The sequence below is a fragment of the Phoca vitulina genome, unplaced genomic scaffold (genome assembly GCF_004348235.1).
Source record: "Phoca vitulina isolate PV1807 unplaced genomic scaffold, GSC_HSeal_1.0 scaffold15, whole genome shotgun sequence".
In the NCBI taxonomy this organism is placed as follows: domain Eukaryota; kingdom Metazoa; phylum Chordata; class Mammalia; order Carnivora; family Phocidae; genus Phoca; species Phoca vitulina.
In genome coordinates this window covers 554674-577715 of record NW_022589718.1, presented here as the reverse complement: position 1 = coordinate 577715, position 23042 = coordinate 554674, and the positions used below count along the sequence as shown (strand labels likewise).

The window sequence follows — 23042 nt, the reverse complement described above, 5'->3', positions numbered from 1 at the left end:
ATATTGCATTATTTGTTTCAGAGGTACAGATCTGAGATTCAACAGTCCTGCACAATTCACAGCGCTTACCAGAACACATACCCTCCCCAGTGTCCATCACCCAGTCACCCCATCCCTCCCACCCCACCCCCCACTCCAGCAACCCTCAGTTTGTTTCCTGAGATTAAGAATTCCTCATATCAGTGAGGTCATATGATACATGTCTTTCTCTGTTTGACTTATTTCGCTCAGCATAATACCCTCCAGTTCCATCCACGTCGTTGCAAATGGCAAGATCTTATTCCTTTTGATGGCTGCATAATATTCCATTGTATATATATACCACATCTTCTTTATCCATTCATCTGTTGATGGACATCTTGGCTCTTTCCACAGTTTGGCTATTGTGGACATTGCTGCTATAAACATCGGGGTGCACGTAGCCTTTCGGGTCCCTACTTTTGTATCTTTGGGGTAAATACCCAGTAGTGCAATTGCTGGATCATATGGTAGCTCTATTTTCAACTTTTTGAGGAACCTCCATACTGTTTTCCAGAGTGGCTGCACCAGCTTGCATTCCCACCAACAGTGTAGGAGGGTTCCCCTTTCTCCACATCCCCGCCAACATCTGTCATTTCCTGACTTGTTAATTTTAGCCATTCTGACTGGTGTGAGGGGGTATCTCATTGAGGTTTTGATTTGGATTTCCCTGATGCCGAGCGATATTGAACACTTTTTCATGTGTCTGTTGGCCATTTGGATGTCTTCTTTGGAAAAATGTCTGTTCATGTCTTCTGCCCATTTCTTGATTGGATTCTTTGTTCTTTTGGTGTTGAGTTTGGAGAGTTCTTTATAGATTTTGGATACTAGCCCTTTATCTGATATGTCATTTGCAAATATCTTCTCCCATTCTGTCAGTTGTCTTTTGGTTTTGTTGACTGTTTCCTTTGCTTTGCAAAAGCTTTTTTTTTTTTTTTTTAAAGATTTTATTTATTTATTTGACAGAGAGAGAGATAGCGAGAGCAGGAACACAAGCAGGGGGAGTGGGAGAGGGAGAAGCAGGCTTCCCGCCGAGCAGGGAGCCCGATGTGGGACTCGATCCCAGGACCCTGGGATCATGACCCGAGCCGAAGGCAGACGCTTAACGACTGAGCCACCCAGGCGCCCTTGCAAAAGCTTTTTATCTTGATGAAGTCCCAATAGTTCATTTTTGCCCTTGCTTCCCTTGCCTTTGGCAATGTTTCTAGGAAGAAGTTGCTGCGGCTGAGGTCGAAGAGGTTGCTGCCTGTGTTCTCCTTTAGGATTTTGATGGACTCCTGTCTCACATTGAGGTCTTTCAACCATTTGGAGTCTATTTTTGTGTGTGGTGTAAGGAAATGGTCCAGTTTCATTCTTCTGCATGTGGCTGTCCAATTTTCCCAACACCATTTGTTGAAGAGACTGTCTTTTTTCCATTGGACATTCTTTCCTGCTTTGTCGAAGATTAGTTGACCATAGAGTTGAGGGTCCATTTCTGGGCTCTCTATTCTGTTCCATTGATCTATGTGTCTGTTTTTGTGCCAGTACCATACTGTCTTGATGATGACAGCTTTGTAGTAGAGCTGGAAGTCTGGAATTGTGATGCCGCCAGCTTTGCTTTTCTTTTTCAACATTCCTCTGGCTATTCGGGGTATTTTCTGGTTCCATACAAATTTTAGGATTATTTGTTCCATTTCTTTGAAGAAAGTGGATGGTATTTTGATGGGGATTGCATTGAATGTGTAGATTGCTCTAGGTAGGATTGACATCTTCACAATATTTGTTCTTCCAATCCATGAGCATGGAACGTTTTTCCATTTCTTTGTGTCTTCCTCAATTTCTTTCATGAGTATTTTATAGTTTTCTGAGTACAGATCCTTTGCCTCTTTGGTTAGATTTATTCCTAGGTATCTTATGGTTTTGGGTGCAATTGTAAATGGGATCAACTCCTTAATTTCTCTTTCTTCTGACTTGTTGTTGGTGTATAGGAATGCCACTGACTTCTGTGCATTGATTTTATATCCTGCCACTTTACTGAATTCCTGTATGAGTTCTAGCAGTTTCGGGGTGGAGTCTTTGGGATTTTCCACATAAAGTATCATATCATCTGCAAAGAGTGAGAGTTTGACTTCTTCTTTGCCAATTTGGATGCCTTTGATTTCTTTTTGTTGTCTGATTGCTGTGGCTAGGACTTCCAATACTATGTTGAATAGCAGTGGTGATAGTGGACATCCCTGCCGCGTTCCTGACCTTAGGGGGAAAGCTCTCAGTTTTTCCCCATTGAGAATGATATTCGCTGTGGGTTTTTCATAGATGGCTTTTATGATATTGAGGTATGTACCCTCTATCCCTATACTCTGAAGAGTTTTGATCAAGAAAGGATGCTGTACTTTGTCAAATGCTTTTTCTGCATCTATTGAGAGGATCATATGATTCTTGTTCTTTCTTTTGTTAATGTATTGTATCACGTTGATTGATTTGCGGATGTTGAACCAACCTTGCAGCCCAGGGATAAATCCCACTTGGTCGTGGTGAATAATCCTTTTAATGTACTGTTGGATCCTATTGGCTAGTATTTTGGTGAGAATTTTTGCATCCATGTTCATCAGGGATATTGGTCTGTAATTCTCCTTTTTGATGGGGTCTTTGTCTGGTTTTGGGATCAAGGTAATGCTGGCCTCATAAAATGAGTTTGGAAGTTTTCCTTCCATTTCTATTTTTTGGAACAGTTTCAGAAGGATAGGTATTAATTCTTCCTTAAATGTTTGGTAGAATTCCCCTGGGAAGCCATCTGGCCCTGGGCTTTTGTGTTTTGGGAGATTTTTGATGACTGCTTCTATTTCCTTAGTGGTTATAGGTCTGTTCAGGTTTTCTATTTCTTCCTGGTTCAGTTTTGGTAGTTGATACATCTCTAGGAATGCATCCATTACTTCCAGGTTATCTAATTTGCTGGCATAGAGTTGCTCATAATATGTTCTTATAATTGTTTGTATTTCTTTGGTGTTGGTTGTGATTTCTCCTCTTTCATTCATGATTTTGTTGATTTGGGTCATTTCTCTTTTCTTTTTGATAAGTCTGGCCAGGGGTTTATCAATCTTGTTAATTCTTTCAAAGAACCAGCTCCTAGTTTCGTTGATCTGTTCTACTGTTCTTTTGGTTTCTATTTCATTGATTTCTGCTCTGATCTTTATTATTTCTCTTCTCCTGCTGGGTTTAGGCTTTATTTGCTGTTCTTTCTCCAGCTCCTTTAGGTGTAGGGTTAGGTTGTGTACTTGAGACCTTTCTTGTTTCTTGAGAAAGGCTTGTATTGCTATATACTTTCCTCTTAGGACTGCCTTTGCTGTATCCCAAAGATTTTGAATAGTTGTGTTTTCATTTTCATTGGTTTCCATGAATTTTTTTAATTCTTCTTTAATTTCCTGGTTGACCCATTCATTCTTCAGTAGGATGCTCTTTAGCCTCCATGTATTTGAGTTCTTTCCGACTTTCCTCTTGTGATTGAGTTCTAGTTTCAAAGCACTGTGGTCTGAAAATAGGCAGGGGATGATCCCAATCTTCTGGTACCGGTTGAGACCTGATTTATGACCTAGGATGTGATCTATTTTGGAGAATGTTCCATGGGCACTAGAGAAGAATGTGTATTCCGTTGCTTTGGGATGGAATGTTCTGAATATGTCTGTGAAGTCCATTTGGTCCAGTGTGTCATTTAAAGTCTTTATTTCCTTGTTGATCTTTTGCTTAGACGATCTGTCCATTTCAGTGAGGGGGGTGTTAAAGTCCCCCACTATTATTGTATTGTTGTCAATGTGTTTCTTTGCTTTTGTTATTAATTGCCTTATATAATTGGCTGCTCCCATGTTAGGGGCATAGATATTTACCATTGTTAGATCTTCTTGTTGGATAGACCCTTTAAGTATGATATAGTGTCCTTCCTCATCTCTTATTACAGTCTTTCGTTTAAAATCTAATTTGTCTGATATAAGGATTGCCACCCCAGCTTTCTTCTGGTTTCCATTAGCATGGTAAATGGTTTTCCACCCCCTCACTTTCAATCTGGGGGTGTCTTTGGGTCTAAAATGAGTCTCTTGCAGACAGCATATCGATGGGTCTTGTTTTTTAATCCAATCTGATAGCCTGTGTCTTTTGATTGGGGCATTTAGCCCATTTACATTCAGGGTAACTATTGAAAGATAGGAATTTAGTGCCATTGTATTGCCTGTAAAGTGACTGTTACTGTATATTGTTTGTGTTCCTTTCTGGTCTATGTTGCTTTTAGGCTCTCTCTTTGCTTAGAGGACCCCTTTCAATATTTCTTGTAGGGCTGGTTTCGTGTTTGCAAATTCCTTTAGTTTTTGTTTGTCCTGGAAGCTTTTTATCTCTCCTTCTATTTTCAATGACAGCCTAGCTGGATATAGTATTCTTGGCTGCATATTTTTCTCATTTAGTGCTCTGAATATGTCCTGCCAGTCCTTTCTGGCCTGCCAGGTCTCTGTGGATAAGTCTGTTGCCAATCTAATGTTTCTACCATTGTAGGTTACATATCTCTTCTCCCGAGCTGCTTTCAGGATTTTCTCTTTGTCTCTGAGACTCGTAAGTTTTACTATTAGATGTCGGGGTGTTGACCTATTTTTATTGATTTTGAGAGGGGTTCTCTGTGCCTCCTGGATTTTGATGCCTGTTTCCTTCCCCAAATTAGGGAAGTTCTCTGCTATAATTTGCTCCATTATACCTTCTGCCCCTCTCTCTCTTTCTTCTTCTTCTGGGATCCCAATTATTCTAATGTTGTTTCGTCTTATGGTATCGTTTATCTCTCGAATTCTGCACTTGTGATCCAGTAGTTGTTTATCTCTCTTTTTCTCAGCTTCTTTATTTTCCATCATTTGGTCTTCTATCTCACTGATTCTTTCTTCTGCCTCATTTATCCTAGCAGTTAGCGCCCCCATATTTGATTGCACCTCATTGATAGCCTTTTTGATTTCTACTTGGTTAGATTTTAGTTCTTTTACTTCTCCAGAAAGGGTTTCTCTAATAACTTCCATGTTTTTTTCAAGCCCAGCTAGTATCTTTAAAGTGATGATTCTGAACTCTAGATCTGACATCGTACTAATGTCCGTATTGAGTAGGTCCCTGGCAGTCGGTACTACCTCTTGTTCTTTTTGTTGAGGTGATTTTTTCCGTCTTGTCATTTTGTGCAGAGGAGAATAGATTAATGAGAGAACAAAATGCTAGCAGGGTAACAACGTCCCCAGAAAATATACTCTAAACAAATCAGAAAAGACCTGAAGCAGTGGGAAAAGAAAGGGAAAGAGAGAAAAAAGAAAAGGAAAGAAAAAAAGAAAAAAGAAAAAGATAAAGATAAAAACAAACAAAAGCAGAACAAAACAAAACAAAACAAAAACAGAATGTGATCAAATATGATCAGGCTGGATTATAGATCAGTGCCAGACACTAGATTTTGGGTGTATTTTGGTCTGTTAAAAGAAAGTCCCTCCCAAAATTTTAAAGAAAGAAAAACTTATATATGTACAAAAATAAGGGTTGATATGATGAAGGGATGGAATATGAATGTAAAGATGGAAATTATAAAAAATTTTAAAAAAGGATTTGATAAGTTGTTTGAAAAAAGAAAGAAGAGGATTAAAAAAAAAAAAGAAAGAAAAAAGAGAGAGAATGTGATCAGGCAGGGGAGTAGAAAAAAACCATACACTAGAGATTTAGAGTATATTTTGATCTGTTAGAAGAAACTATCTCAAGATTTTAAAGAGAGAACAACATATATATATGCCAAAAATACGGGTAACTACTATGAAGGGATAGAATATGACTTTAAAAATGAAAAATAAAAATGTTTTTTTTTAAAAAAGGGATTGATAAGATGTTGGTTGAAAAAGGGAAAAAGAAAAATTCAAAAAAAAAGAAAAAAGGAAAAAAGAAAAAAAGACAGTTAAAAAAAATAATTAACTTTGAAAGACTAAAGAATCATGGTAAAAAAGCCATGAATTCTATGTGCAGTATTCCCCTAGCGCTGGAGTTCTGCCGTTCTCACTGATCGGTAAACTTGGTCTTGGCTGGCTGTTCTCGCTGATCTTCTGGGGGAGGGGCCTGTTGCCGTGGTTCCCAAATGTCTTTGCCGCAGGCAAAATTGCCCCGCCCTTGCCGGTCCGGGCTAAGTAATCTGCTCGGGTTTGCTCTCGGGAGCTTTTGTTCCCTGTAAGCTTTCCGTACAGCTTTGGAGGCCGAGAGTGAAAATGGCGGCCTCCCAGTCTCTGCCCCAGCGGAGCCGAGAACTCGGGGTCCCGCTCCTCAGCGAGCCCCCAGAGAAAAGCAGTCAATCACTCCCGTCTCCCCGTCTCCGGCCGCACTCCGTGCTCACCCGGCCTGTGACCGCGCCTTTCTATCTGGCCCCCGACCCCGGGTGGAGTCTCCAAACCCAGCAGATCCCTGCGGTGCGCTCCCGCACCTCTCCTCCCGGGGGAAGAAGGTGAGTCTCCCCGGATCTGCCGCTTGTTGGGTCCCTGCTGGAGGAGCAGTGGCCCGACTGTGCCGCGGATCACGGTTTATAGCAACCCCGAGCTGAGAGCCTGCGCCTGGGCTCCGTCTCTGCAGCCGGCTTCCCTGCTCCGATACCTGGGAGCTCTGCCACACTCAGGCACCCCCGGTCTTTCTGTGACCCCGAGGTTCCTGAGACCACACTGTCCCGCGAGGGTTCCACCCCCCACTTCGCCACCAGAGTGACGTCCCTCAGCGGAGCAGACTTCTAAAAGTTCCGATTTTGTGCTCCGTGGCTCTATCACTTGCCAGAAGCGGCCGACGGAGGCCCCTCCCCCGCCGTCTATCCTCCCAAATATCGCCTCAGATTCACTTCTCCGCACGTCCTACCTTCCAGAAAGTGGTCGCTTTTCTGTTCAGAGAGTTGTTGCTATTCTTTTCTTTGATCTCCTGTTGAGTTTGTAGGTGTTGAGAATGGTTTGATCCCTATCCAGCTGAATTCCTGAGAGGAGACGAAATCCAGGTCTCCTACTCCTCCGCCATCTTGCTCCGTCCCGACCAAGAAACAGATTCTTAACTATAGAGAACAAACTGATGGTTCCCAGAGGAAAGATGGGGAGGGGGGCATGGGTAAAATAGATGATGGGGATTAAGGAATGCACTTGCTGTGATGAACACCTGATGTTGTGTGGAAGTGTTGAATCACTGTATTGTATACCTGAAGCTAATAGTACACTGTATGTTAACTAACTGGAATTTAAATAAAAACTTTAAAAAATAAAATTTGCTATCAACTTAAAATAGGCTGATGTTTACATAAGATATTTTATGTGAACCTCACAGTAACCACAAGGAAAAAAACTTACAGTAAATAGACAAAAATGAGAAATGAATCTAAACAGAACTTGAAATAAAGCCATCAAGCCACAAGGGAAGAGAGAAAGAGAAGAAAGGAACAGAGAAGAACTACAAAATTGCCAGAAAACAGTGAACAAGATGGCAATAAGTATATGCTTATCAATAGTTACTTTCAATATAAATGGACTCAATTCACCAATCAGAAGACATGGAGTGGCTGAATGGGTAAGGAAACAAGAGTCATCTACATGTTGCCTATAGGAGACTCACTCCAGAAGTAAGGACACATGCAGAAAGTGAGGGGATAGAAAAAGATATTCCATGGAAATGGATATGAAATGAAAGCTGGAGTAGGTATACTCATATCAGACGAGTAGACTTTAAAAGACTATAATATAAGTAGGTATACTTACATCAGCTAGAGTAGACTTTAAAAGACTGTAATAAAAACAGAGAAGGGCATTGCACAGTCTTAAAGGGGTCAATACAATAGGAAGATATAACACTTACAAATATATATGCCCTCAACGTAGGAGCACCAAGATCTATAAAGTAAATATTACCAGACCTAGAGGGAGAAACTGAAAGCAGTGCAATAACAGTAGTGTTTCAATAATGGACAGACCATTCAGACAAAAGATCAAGATGGAAACATCAGGCTTAAATGATACATTAGACCAGATGGATCTAATAACTATATACAGAACATTCCATCCAAAAGCAGCAGAATACACAAACTTCTCAAGTGCACATGGAACATTCTCCAAAGATAGATCACATGTTGAGTCACAAAACAATTCTCAGTAAATTCAAGAAAACTGAAATCATACCAAACATTTTTTCCAATCATAATGATATGAAACTAGAAATTAATTACAAGAAGAAAATGAGTAAAAAAATTCACAAAACTTGGAGATTAAACAATAAGGTACTGAACAACCAGGGGTCATTAAATAAAAGAGAAAGAAAAAAATACCTAGAGACACATAAACAGAAATACGACATATCAAAATTTATGGGGTGCAGCAATCCCAAATCTAAAACACCTAACAAAAATGGTTCTAAGAAGGAAGTTCATAGACCTACTTCAAGAAACAAGAAAAACCTCAAACAATCTAGCTTTACACCTAAGAGAACAAGAGAAAGAAGAGCAAAGCCCAACATTGATAGAAAGATCAGAGAGGAAATAAATGAAATAGAGCCTAAAAAGACAATAGAAAAGGAATCAGTGAAACTAAGAACTGGTTCTTTGAAAATATAAACAAAATCAGTACACTCTTAAGCTTGACTAACCAAGAAAAAAAGAGGACTCAAATAAGAGATGAAAGGGAAGTTAAAACTGATATCCCAGAAATACAAAAGATCTTAAGAGACTACAATGAACAATTATATGTCAACAAGGTGGACAACCTAGAAGAAATGGATAAATTCCTAGAAACATACAATCTTTCAAGACTGAATATGAAGAAATATGAATTTTAATAGGCTTTTACCAGTAAGGAGATTAAAACAGTAATCAGAAAGCTCTCAACAAATGAAAGTTCAGGATCAGATGGTTTCATTGGCAAATTCTATCAAACGTACAAAGAAGATTTAATATTCTTCTCAAATTCTTCCAAAAAATTGGAGAGGAGGGAACCTTTTCCAACACATTTTACAAAGCTAGCATTATCCTGATACCAAACCTAGACAGGGATACCACAAAAAAAGGAAAATTATAGGTCAATATCCTTGATGAACATAGAAGCAAAAATCCTCAACAAAGTATTAGTAAACTGATCCAGTAATATGTTAAAAAGATTATACACCATGATCAAGTGGCGTTTATTTGGGGGATGCAAGGATGGTTCAACATCTGCAAATCAATGTGATCTATTAACAAAGTGTATGATAAAAATCATGTGACATCTCAATAGACACAGAAAAAGCATATGATAAAATTCAACATTAATTTATGAGAAAAACTCAACAGAATGCGAATAGAGGGAACATACCTAAACATAATAAAAGCCATATATCGGGGTGCCTGGGTGGCTCAGTCGTTAAGCGTCTGCCTTCGGCTCAGGTCATGATCCCAGAGTCCTGGGATCGAGCCCCACATCGGGCTCCCTGCTCAGCGGGGAAGCCTGCTTCTCCCTCTCCCACTCCCCCTGCTTGTGTTCCCTCTCTCACTGTGTCTCTCTCTGTCAAATAAATAAATAAAATCTTTAAAAAAAAATTAATTAAAAAAAAAAAAGCCATATATCACAATCCCAGAGCTAGCATCATACCCAACAGCAGCTGAAGGCTTTTCCTCTAAGAACAGGAACAAGACAGGGTTGCCCACTCCTATCACTTTAATTAAATATAGTATTAGAAGTCCTAGGTACAGCAGTTAGACAAGAAAAAGAAATAAAAGACATACAAATCAGAAAGGTGAAGTAGAACTGTTTTCACAGATGACATGCTACTACATATAGAAAACCCTGAAGACTCCACCAAATTCTGGTCCATTGGAACTGATAAATGAATTCAATAAAGTTGCAGGACACAAAATCAATATATAGAAATCCATGGCATTTTTATATGCTAATAACAAAACATCAGAAAGATAAATTAAGAAAACAATCCCATTTATAATTGCAAACAATCACAAATAATAATATACCCAGGAATGAATTTAACTACAAAGGTGAAAGACCTATACTCTGAAAACTATAAGATGCTGATAAAATAAATTGAAGATGACATGAATAAATGGAAAGATACTCCATACTCAGGGATTGAAAAAATTACTATTGTTAAAATGTCCATACTACTTAAAATAATCTACAGATTCAGTTCAATACCAGTCAAAATCCTAATGGCGTACTTCACAGAACTAGAACAAGTAATTGTAAAATTTGTATGGAACCACAAAAGTTTCTGAAGAGTCAAAGTGATCCTGAGAAAGAACAAAGTTGGAGGTATCATGCTACCTGACTTCAAACTGTAATACAAAGCTGTAAAAATCAAAAAGTATGTTATTGGTATAAAAATAGACACGCAGATCAGTGGAATGAAATTGAAAGCCCCAAAATAAATCCACACATATATGGACAATTAAACTACAAAAAAGGAATCAAGAATATACAATGGGGAAAGGATAGTCTCTTCAATAAAGAGTGCTGGGAAAACTGTACAGCTACATGCAAGATAATGAAACTATACCCACTACCACCTTATACCATACACAAAAATTAACTCAAAATGGATTAAAGACTTGAATATAAGACCTGAAACCATAAAATTCCTAGAAGAAAACATAGGAAACTCCTAGACATCAGTCCTAGTGATGTCTTTTTGGACCTGACTCCCAAGATGAGAAACAAAAGCAAAAATAAACAAAAATGGGACTATATGAAACTAAAAAGCTTCTGGAAAGGAAAACCATCATTAAATCATAAAGGCAACCTACTGAATGCAAGAATATATTTGCAAACCATATATCCGATATGGGGTTAATATCCTTTATATATAAGGAACTCCTATAACTCAACAAAACCCAAATCTGAATAGACATTTTTCCAGAGAAGACAAAGGGCAAATGAGAAGATGCTCAGCATGCTCAGCATCACTAATTTTTAGGGAAATGCAAATCAAAACCAAGTAAGATATCACCTCACACCTGTTAGAATGGCTGTTATTGAATGACAAGACAAGAAATAAGTGCCAGATAGGATGTGGGAGAAAGGGAACCCTCACACACTGCTGGGATTGTAAATTGGTGTACCCACTATGGAAAACATTATGGAGATTCCTCAAGAAATTAAGAATAGAACTACCATATGACTCAGCTATTCTACTTCTCTGTATTTTTTCGAAGAATACAAAAACACTAAAAAATACGCGTGCATCCCTATGTTCCTAACCCAGATATGGAAACAGGCTAAATATCCATCAGTAGACAAATGGGAAAAGAAGATGTGGTATGTATGTATGTATGTGTGTGTATGTACAATGGAATATTAGCCATAAAAAGAATGAAATGTTGCCATTTGAGACAACATGGATGGACCTTGAGTGTATTATCCTAAGCAAAATAAGTCAGATGCAGAAAGACAAATACAGTGTGATTCCCCTCATATTTGGAAAGTTAGAAAATAAATGAACAAACAAAACAAACTCATAGATACAGAAAACAGAGTAGTGCTTACCAGAGTGTAAGGGGATTGGGGAGTGGGTGAAATGGGTAAAGGAGATCAACTGTATGGTGATGGGTGGTAACTGGACTTGTGGTGGTGATCATTTGGTAGTGTATGCAGATGTCAAGTTACAAAGCTGTGCACTTGAAACATATATATTATATATACACACACACACATACATTTATACATACATATATGTGCATACAAGGAAGTACTCTATGATTCCACTTATGTAAAATATCTAAAGCAGTCAAATTCAGAGAAACAGAAAGAATGATTGTTACCAGAGGCTCAGGGGAGGGGAAAAGGGGAGTTGTTTTTTAATGGGTATAGAGTTTAAGATTTGCAAGATGCAAAAGTTCTGAAAGTCTGTTTTATAGCCATGTGAATATACTTAACACTACTGAACTCTACACTTAAATATGGTTAAGATGGTAAATTTTTTCTATGTATTTTTTAGCCACAGTAAAGTACAAAGGCAAAAACAACTTACTACAAAGCTACAAGAATCAAGAGAGTATTATACTGGCATCCAGTCATATGTCTAGGTCAATACAATAGAATTGAGAATTTGTACTAAACCCTTACATTTATGGTCAGTTGATTTTCAACAAGGATGCCAAGATTATTCAGTGGGAGAAAGAATAGCCTTTTCAACATGTGGTGTTGGGATAGCCACATGGAAAAGAAGGAACTTGGGTATGTTTTTCCTGTACAAAAATTATTGCAATATGGATCAAATATCTGAATGTAAGAGCTAACTGTAACATTTTTAGAAAGCATAGGAATAAATCTTTCTGATCTTGGATTAGGCAATAATTTGTTAATTTGACAATAGAAACACAAGCAGCAAAAGAAAAAAATACATAAACTGGATTTCACTGAGATCAGAACTTTCTGTGCTTTAGACAACACCATCAAGAAAAGATAACCCACAGAATAGGAGAAAACATTTTCAAAGTATGTATCTGATAAGGAGTTTTGTATCCAGAAAGATAAATAACTCCTACAACTGAACAAGAAAAGACAAATGACTCAATAAGAAAAGGGCAAAGAGTTTAAGAAGGCATTTCTTCAAAGGATATATACAAATGGCCAATATGTGCATGGAAAGGATGAACATCATTAGTCATTAGGGAATTGCAAATCAGAACCACAAGATGGCAATTCATATCTACTAGAAATGGCTAAAATAAAAAAGATAAATGTTGGTAAGGATGTGGAGAAATTGAAACTCACACTTTTAGTGGCGATGTAAACTGGTGTGGTCTGTTTGGAAAAAATTCTGACAGTTCTTCAGATGTTTAAACATAGAGTTACCGTACGACCTAGCATTCCTACTCCTGAGTTATATATATAGGAGGAATAAAAACATATGTCTACACAAAAACTTTACACAAATATTTATAGCAACATTATTCATAATAACCAAAATGTGGTAACAGTTCAGTCAGCCATCAACTTCTGAATGGAAAATTTGTTATATTCATACAGTGGAATGTTATTTTGCAATAAAATACTGATACATGCTAGAATATGGATGTACCTTGAAAAAAATATGGTAGATGAAAGAAGCCAGTCAAAAAAGGCCATGCCCCTCCCCCACACGTGCTCGCTCTCTCAAATAAATAAATAAAATATTTTTTTTAAAAAAGAAAGGAAAAAAAAAGGCCATGATTCCATTTATGTGAAATGTTCCTGCACAGGCAAATCCATACAAATAAAAAGATTAGTGGTTGCCAGGAGATGGGTATTGGGAAGGGGAGGAGAGATATGGGAGCTGACTGTTAATGGATATGGGGTATCTTTTGGGGTGATGACAATGTTCTGAATTTAGATAGTGGTGATGGCTGCAGAATTCTATCAATATATTAAGAATTACTGAATTGTAGGGGCACCTGGGTGGCTCAGTAGGTTGAATGGTGGACTCCTGATTTCAGCTCAGGTCATGATCTCAGTTGGGTTCTGCGCTCAGCGCAGTCTGCTTGTCCCCCTCCCTCCCCCTCTGCCCCTCCCCCTACTTGCCTTTGCTCTCTCTCAAATAAATAAATAAATAAGAATTACTGAATTGTATAATTCAAAAGGGTGAATGTTACGTGGATTATATTTCAGTAAAGCTGGTATTTGTAAAAAGTTAACAGTGAGCGGACACGCCATATAAAAAAGTCAATTCTTTATTTCACCTTTTTTTCCTCCTAATAGTCATAATTGCTTAATTTTCCATAGTTTTTTTTTCATGTAACATGTTTTTATACTTGGGAGTCTTTTATTCATTATTTGTTACTTACTTGTAACAAAATATCTCATGACTATAAAATACAACAAATGTTTAAATATAAATCATTCTTCAAGAAATTTTTGCTATGAACAATACAAAGTTGATTTAAAAAAATAGTGTTACAAATATTTGAATTCACCAGATCACATGTTAAAGAAAATTTTGGTTTTTAACTGATGGTTAAATCATGTCATCTTTTGATTTTGAGAATTGGAAACTGCCTGACTTGGAAAAGAATTTGTTATGTAGTCATTATTCATTCATTTTCTCGGCTCCTCAGAACATAACCAGAAAGTCCTTGTCAAGTCATATCAAAATGACTATTGAATATACTTGTTACTTTTTACCTTAAGGTACCTTTTGTTTTTTTTATTACTATGTTCAGTTAGCCAACATATGGTACATGTACCTTTTTGGATCTGATACATTTGATAAGGATTGGGAAGGTTGAGATACTGTGTTTTTCAATATAACATTGTGAAAAAGTATTTTTTATTAAAGTTTCTGTGCTTTAAATAAATTTTTCATCAGAACTTAGGGCTGCAGATTTAACTTACTTAAAATAATTGGTAAAGGCAGTTCTCATTGTTAAAACATTCATCCAGTCATGTGAAGTCTGACTATGCCCTCTTTGCTGAGAAGAGGCAAGGTTTTTAACAACAGTTAGTTAGCACTTTCACTCTAACTAATTAGATAGGATCAGTTGGATGATTTGTTTCATGTTATAAGGTAGAAGAGCAGCTGTGAGAGGGGGAGTGGGAAGCGATTACTTTAAGACACATAGGTGTATATGTCCCCAGGCAGATCTGTATTTTTGAAGTTAAGGTTTTATATACATACTCTCAAAACTATCTATGGCTTTGCATCCCTTTTAAAGTCTTAATATTTTTCCTCAACTTGAAGACTAATGTCCTACTCTACTCTTAGTCTTTTCTGAAAAATAGCCTCACAGAATATACATTTTATTTGTATGCATATTATGTACAAGGATATTAATATGTTGGTACACTTCATATTCACTTGGACCACATTTGCCAGAGATCTCATGCGGGTGCGTGTATATTCCACACCCCTCTCCTGCACTCACGATGGATTTCTGTTGGTGTCAAGTTGAGCCTCTGAATCCTCTCTGACTGGCAGCTCTTACTAGTTGACTGAGGCTGGCATAGGAGTTTTATTAGTTTTCTCAGTCTAACATATTTGTATCTTCTCTTTTTTTGTTAGTTTATATTTTCTGTTTGCTTTTTTTTTTTTCATTTTATTTATTAATGTGATTTTTTGGTTAAACTCATTCTTAAATCTTAAACTTAAATGTGTTTGGAGACAATTTTCCATGGGTCTCTTGCATTTCTGTACATTTTGTGAACAGGAGCTTTGGTTGCCTTTGTTCTGTTCTATTTTTTCAAAATTGTTTCTGTAGTGAGCAGTTTGGAAAATATAGTGACTTTAGAGCAATGGATAGGTTTGCTTATAGCCTTGGATGAGAAGAGTCGGTTTCTTATTTAGAGCAAAAGCAATAGGCATGCTTACTGTCCATTACAAATATTCAGATTCCCAAATCTCGGGGCTCCTTTCCTGTATCACAACCCACTGTGTGTGCATGTCATCTGGCCCTGTTCAGGTTCTGTGAGAATTGGGACTCAGGAAACTGGAGCAAGAAAATGCTAATATTTTGGCTACTCCTGTTGTTATAAAAAAATTCCTGTGCCTCCGACTCAGGAATCTTACTTCATCTGCCAACATGTGAGATTGTGGTAGACTAGTTTGTTAGCTTGAAAGTGGGCTAAAATCTCAGATCCTTCACAGTTCTTGACAATATGTAGGAAATAAAAATAAGCAAATAAATAGCTATCAGAGTTCAGCCCAGAAATGTCATTTTATCCATGTTTTCCATTAAAAACTACCTTATATATATATAAATGTAGCATAGATTTCTCAGATGTTTTCTTAGGTTAAAATAAAGGTTTGGCATAATTTTGCTATTTATATTTAATGACTGTTTTGAAAGCATAATAAGCCATCTGTTTCTTATGAGTATAAGTTTGTATTATATGTATGTGTGGATATATGCACATATAGGGGCATGTGTATTCATGTTTTGAAAAGCCAAATCAGTCTTGCTTTGCTTAATCACAGTTTTAAGAATTCCATGTATGTATGTCATTATGATGTATTATTCGCCTCTATTCCAGAATATTGGAAAGAAGATGACCTGCCAAGAGTTCATTGCAAACCTTCAAGGGGTAAATGAGGGCGGTGATTTCTCCAAGGATCTACTGAAAGTAAGCACTGAAATATTGGTTATTAAAATATGTTTATATTTTGTCTTTTCTGCTTATTTTTTTATCTAAAATAAACAGGGCAAGGATTACTTAAGTATTTTGTTTTTGCTTTTGGTTTTGTTGGTGATATTTCTATTGGACCTCATCCTTGATGTGTCAGACTGCAAATACCCTTCAGTGCTAAAAGTTCACATTGTAATCAGTAATACTGAGATAATAAGTAGATTTGGAATAATTGGTGATTCATATAGTGAGCAGTTTTTGTTTTATTTTTGAGCATACTGTCAGAACTTGAAAAAGATCACAAAGGTATATTCACTATGGAAACAGAAAAACATTTACATACTATAATGGAAGCTGTATTCAGTCCCTAGTTACAGAACTAGGGCTTAGGTTGTCTCTGGAAATCTGAGTAATTGTAGAATGTTTGAATTATTTGTACTTAGCTTTATTATTGGTAACAATCAGCATGTTTTTCTGTATCAGATTGTTTTCAAGGAGACAACGAAATCAGCTTTAGAATTTATAACATTCTACAGCAGTATAAATGAGATATGCATTTGTTTAAATACAAAATAGTGATTGATAATGGATGTGAATATTTTAGAAGTTCAGGATAAGATCTGTATGTTGACAATCTGAGTTTTACAGATTTCTAATTGATACTAGTCTTCTTTTTAAAAACTTTGTACATATGTAGATTTCTTTGGCAATTCCTTTGAATTTGCTAAGGGCAACACATATGAATTGTGGTATGATCTGGAAATGTACCAGTTGAGAATAAGTCCTTTATTATGTTTTATGTATCTTTTAAACCATATAAAAGATATACAAGAGAGTTCTAGATTTTGAAAGACATATACTATGGAAAGTGAAAGAAGGCATAAGAATATAGTATTTTGAGATTCTTTTACTGACTTTAATTGCAGCTCATTAAAGAATTACATTATGTAAAAAGCAGGAAGAAAAGTAGCTTCAGGTTACTATAGAAAGAAGTGTTTTTTAAATTGTTTCTTTATAGGACAAATGCTGCCATTGCTGAAGCTACAGTTCTGAATGGGAAATAAAAGGTGTTGGATTTTGACATGATAAATATATTCTCTACATCCACTGAAGATGTACTGTAGATACATGTTAACAAGTCTTTTTTCAGTTTAGTGGTATTAACGTGGAAAATAATGCAGTCTTTCTAAGAGAAGGATTGGTGAGGGTTTTATCAAGTTATGTCAGAAGTAGAAATTGGCAGGAAAATTTTTCATAGTGAAGCTTTTATATTTTATTGGTAGGCTTATGGTAGCATGCATGACTGTGGATGAATTATTGGGCAGATTTAGAGCACATTTGATGAGCTGTCTGAAACCAAATGTAGTTAACACACAGTCCAGTTGCTGCCGTTCACCTTGGGTAAACATATGTTCTTTGGTTTACTCTGCCAAGAATTTTCTGGATGATTTGTTACAGTTGTACCATTGAGATCGTGTTTATAAACCTCAGGGGGGGAAATATTTATTATACTCTTTTATTTACTGTAGGAAGATGACAGTGAAATGACACTGGGAGTGACAGTGGGATTTAGCATGGAAATTGTCGAGTAAAAAAATGATTCCCTTTAGTAGCCAAAACCGCAGCCACTCACCCACCTAAGATGGGAGTTTTCCATTTCAGTAAGAATCTGAATTTTACTGCAGATTTCATCAAGAAAAGGTTTTCTTCAAACCATTTTTGTTTTGTTTCTCTTCCATGTGGCTATTCTTTTTTCCTTCCCTGCCCTCCTGCTCCCTCCACCCCCAACTTTCCCTCCTTTACTTCCTCTGTTTCTATTTATCTATGTTTTTTCCTTTCTCTTGTGCTCTTTTTGTCTCTCTTCTTTTTCCTCTTCTCTCTCTCTCAAACTCTCTCCCTCACTCTCTTTCTCAATGGCTATCTCTTGATTCTCTTCAGAGATAAATTACTGGGTGGAATGTTAATTTGAACTTTTGTGGAAAATGATTATACACATGTCACACAGAGAGATAAACACAAAACATTTGGTATTATGTTACAGGTTCTGAGTAACCTAACCCCTTTCTGTCTTCTTCCACCCTCTCTCCAACTTGAAAATTATAGGCACCTACAACATTCAGTTTAATTTATGAGGTAAGATGCTTAGAGTTACATGGATTGAATTGAGGCTTTCATTGCTGCATATTGATCTTATTACTTTTAGATTTCTTTGGCTCAAAAATAGCATTTGGATCTTTGTTCAGATTTCTTTGGACCAGCAGTAAGATTTCACCTTATGTCTGCTGTTCAATGTGGTTGGGTAGTAGGGAATATTTATTGATGGCCCATTGTACATTCACTGGGTATTGTGGACCTGGAGAACATGCTGGAACTAAATGGGCCCCTGTCCTCACAAACTACTGAGAAAGATGGGTGGTTCTTTTTCCCTTAAAATAAATAGTTACTACACATTAAAATTAAAATATGAACTGATTCTGCTTGTTCTCAACAGAAATGGTTATCAAAAAAGATAAACCATACTGTATTTAAATATATGAAAAATGAGAAATTTATTTCAAGCCTTTAATTCAGAGACTTCAATTAATATTTTGCTTTAATTTTGCCTTGACTACATGAAAGGGATAGATGATACATTGAGCTCTTTTTTTAATAATTTACAGTTCCACTGTAGTGTCCCTTTTTTTTAAGATTTTATTTATTTATTTGACAGAGAAAGAGAGCACAAGCAGGGTGAGCGGCAGGCAGAGGGAGAAGGAGAAGCAGGCTCGCCACCGAACAGGGGGAGCCCGATGCGGGACTCGATCCCAGGACCCCAGGATCATGACCCGAGCTGAAGGCAGATGCCTAACTGACTTTGCCACCCAGGCGTCCCTGCAGTGTCCCTTTTGACCTGATGACCTAACAGATAAATGAGTGCTTTGTGCGAATAAGAATGTTTCTCCCACAAGTTGCTTTGAGTATAAATTCTAGATGCCTACAGTAGAAGGTATAATCTAAGTAGAATTAGTTGGAGACCAAAGGACAACCAGTGATAGAATATTACTTAGGTTCTTTAAAGTTGAAGTCTGGCTGTGAGGATGTGATGTTTGAGAGAGGCCTTTGAAGTATAGGTATGGTTTTAGTAGTAGACTTACTTTGTTTTTTAGTTAGATTATTATTTATTTCATTTCCTACCACCTTTCCCACCCATAAACATTAATGTTCTCTGTCATAAGTACCTTTCACTAAATCAGGACAGCAATTCATTTAACAAAATACACCAAGCCATCTGGCATGTTTCATGCTGTATAGGGACTGCCCATCCCAACACTTGGTTGTGGTTTGTGCTTAAGCATCCTTGAGGGACAGTGTGGAAAAGGAGGGTACGGGAGGTTCTGCTTTTGGTTCTCATAGACTTAATAAGACATTCCTAAGATTTTATAATAAGTAATAAAACAATTAAGTACATGAACAGAGAGGGATGAGAATGTAAAACGTGGGCCAGGTCTGGGTTGGAGGCTAAACTTTCTGAGAGACACTGTAGTGTGGTGATTATGCTTGTGGCCTTGGGAGCTATGTTGATTGGGTTCTAATCCCAGCGCCCCCCTCTTAGTAGCTGAGAGATTGTAAGCAAATTCACTGAAACTTTGTCTCTTGATTTCCGGATCTGTGAAATGGGAGATCTTATTAGTACCCACCTCATCAGTTGTTTTAATAATTGAAGGAGTTAACCTATAAAGCCTTTAGAGTCCTAGCATGTAATAAGTGCTGTATGTGTTAGCTATTGTAACTTTTTATTTTTAATATTTTATTCTTTACCTAGCTTGAAGTGGATTGGGAAAGGCCTCCATCCCTTCCTGCAGGGTTTGGGTCTAAGGTGTTTTATAAGTATGAGGTCTAAGTGGGATTAGCTTTTATTCATAAGATCTCTATCGCCCATCCTTTTTTAGCATAACCATGCACATCTTCTTGCTCTTTAAACAGACCATCTGTGACCTTGAGCTTGAGCATTTCCTCCTTTTGTGGTAAGATTTTTAACCCTCATCATTTATGGCTTCCTTTCTTTCCAAAGACTGTTGATTCCAAAGAATGGCCGTCAAAATTTTCCACAAGTGTTTGTTCCATAAAGTCTGTGTTAACATTGTGGGGGCACATGAAAATGAACCTTGGTTAGAACTTCCCTCTTGCCGTGCTTTTATATCTTATATTTGGTTTGGATCTTTGAAACTGCAAGATTGGAGGTCCTGAGCCTTCTTACCTAGGACTGTTTGGAGAAAATATAAGAGAGTAGGTGGACATCTAGCAGCCTTTCTTTTTTCCCCTGGAATTTTTAATCACTTCAAATAATTCATATATCCATTAATATCCCAGGATTATTTTGGGATCTTCAAAGAGGAGAAGAACTAATTTGCTTCCTCAAAGGTTCTTCAGGATTCCAGGACCAGTTTAAGTTTGGTCTTAAATTATTCTGTAAGTTTTATTTCTTCTGAGTGTCCTATGAATCTCTATTCTTGATTTTAACAGAAAAGCCACATTTTTATCTTTAGTCCATTCTGTGTTCTATTTCTAACCTGGGTGGTTGATAATCCTTCATTTCTCATTACATATAGGGGGAAACACAGGAACTTTGGGTGACGGCCACCTGTTATTTAAATATTTAGAGGGGAAGTAGCCATTTCAAAATATATTTACATAAAAGCAGGAAAGAAGCAATGGGAAATAAGGCAAAAGGAGCCAATGAGAAGTGTCATAGAAACGTATAGGGTAGAAGGTTAGTTATTGGTTGCATAATAATTTCATTTTGGGGAGATCCAGACTGAAGATTTTGACAGTGAAACATGAAACCCTGCTTGTTTTCTATCTCAGCGTTCTTATTGCCACCTACCATTTGGTACTCAAATAACATTCTTAATATTTTTATCCTTGTCATAGTTAGGTCTCCAGGTTTCTTTTTTTCTTGAGCGGCAATTGAATTCAATAGGTGCCAATGGGAATTAGAAAAAAAATCTCTAAGAATTTTTGTATCATCATAATGATGGAGAGGGTAGGAACAACAAAACACCCAAGTCTTTCAAAATGATCCTAATAACTAAAAAACAAAACTGGATGCAATTTGCAGAATGTTTTGAAACCTATCTCCTTTTAAATCTGCCTAAATACAGAAATAGCTTTAATAATAGCTCTAGTTACAAGGCAGTGTCACTGGAAATCATTAAAAAGCAAGGTAAATAAATCTTGCTTGGGCAAGTCAATAACATGCCATCCTTTCAGGCTATTGCTTATGCTCAGATGTTTGACTTTAGAATATTCTTCTGAAATTTATTGCATCTATCTCCTTTACTAGGGAATTTATTAACCTTGAAATTAACTTGCAGTCTCTTGAGGGAAGACCAAAAGTTTTCACTCTCTCAGGTGTTAGTGGTGAAGAGAGAGGTAATTAATGGTGAGAGAGAGAGTGTGTGTGTGTGTGCGTGTGTGTGTGTGTGTGTAGATTGCAGCTAGGGGGGTATGGCAGTTAAATTGACAACATGTAAATCAGTATGCCTGGCTTAGTGGAATTTCATATGCATCATTCCATTAATGGAATGGTAAATAACATAGTGAGTTCAATTGTTACATACTGTATTGGTCAGAATCCCAATAAAAATTCTTATTCAGCTGTGCTTGTTTTCCCTTAGCTTTCACAAAAGACAGAATTTAGGTGAGGTTCTTTTATAAGAAGTTTCTAAGAACATAGGCTATCTGTATCCAATCCTTAACATACATATTTGGCTGAAAGCATTATGTTTTATTCTAAATGCATTTTTCTTGTTTGGTATTATTAGGGAAAAATAATTTGTGAAAATGATGGAGAAATTAGCTGGAAGGGTAGCATTTAAACAGATGACTCTAAAGGTCAGCAAAGAAAGATATAATGCAGTTTATTTCTTTTCAAGTTTTTAAATTCCAGTTAACATACAGTGTAACATTAGTTGCAGGTACATGCAATACCCAGTGCTCACCACAAGTGCCCTCTTTAATACCCATCACCCATTTTACCTGTCCACCTGCCCACCCCCCCACCCCCTCCACCCCCCAGTAATGCTCAGTTTGTTTGTTCTCTAAAGTTAAGAGTCTCTTTTCTGGTTTGCCTCTCTTTTTCCTCCCCCCATGTTCATGTTTTGCTTCTTAAATTAATGAGTGAAGTTATATGATATTTGTCTTTCTCTGACTGACTTATTTAGCTTAGCATAATAAGCTCTAGATCTGTCCACGTTATTGCAAATGGTAAGATTTAATTTTTTGATGACTGAATAATATTCCATTGTGTGTGTGTGTGTGTGTGTGTGTATGTATATATACATACACACACACATCTTTATCCATTCATCTGTTGATGCACATTTGGGCTCTTTCCATATTTTGGTAACTGTGAACATTGCTGCTATAAACATTGGGGTGCATGTGCCCCTTCGTATCACTGTGTGTGTATCCTTTGGATAAATACCTAGTAGTGCAATTGCTGGGTCATAGGGTAGCTCTATTTTTCACTTTCTGAGGAACCTCCATACTGTTTTGAGGAGTGGCTGCACCAGTTTGCATTCCCACCAACAGTGTAAGAGGGTTCCCCTTTCTTCACATCCTTGCCAACATCTGTTGTTTCCTGAGTTGTTAATTTTAGCCATTCTGACAGGTGTGAGGTGATATCTCATTGCAGTTTTGATTTATATTTCCTTAATGATGACTGATGTTGAGCATCTTTTCATGTGTCTATTAACCATCTTTAAGTCTTCTTCGAAAAAGTATCTGTTCATGTCTTCTGCCCATTTTTTAACTGGATTATTTGGTTTTGGGGTGTTGAGTTTGATAAATTCTATATAGATTTTGAATACTAACCCTTTATCAGATACGTCATTTGCAAATATCTTCTCCCATTCCATAGACTGCCTTTTTGTTTTTTTGATTGTTTTTTCACTGTGCAGAAGCTTTTTATCTTGATGAAGTCCTGTC

The 23042-nt window shown here is 37.0% G+C and overlaps 1 protein-coding gene across 6 annotated transcripts in view; it reads left to right on the top strand.

Moving 5' to 3' along the window:
* PSD3 (pleckstrin and Sec7 domain containing 3) overlaps positions 1-23042 on the top strand; it is a 602311-nt gene that overhangs the window by 269904 nt on the left and 309365 nt on the right. For all 6 annotated transcript variants that reach the window (XM_032413272.1, XM_032413271.1, XM_032413273.1 and 3 more), the window contains one exon: positions 15981-16070. In XM_032413272.1, the coding sequence (XP_032269163.1) occupies positions 15981-16070 (90 nt within the window). The remainder of the gene's footprint in view (positions 1-15980; positions 16071-23042) is intronic.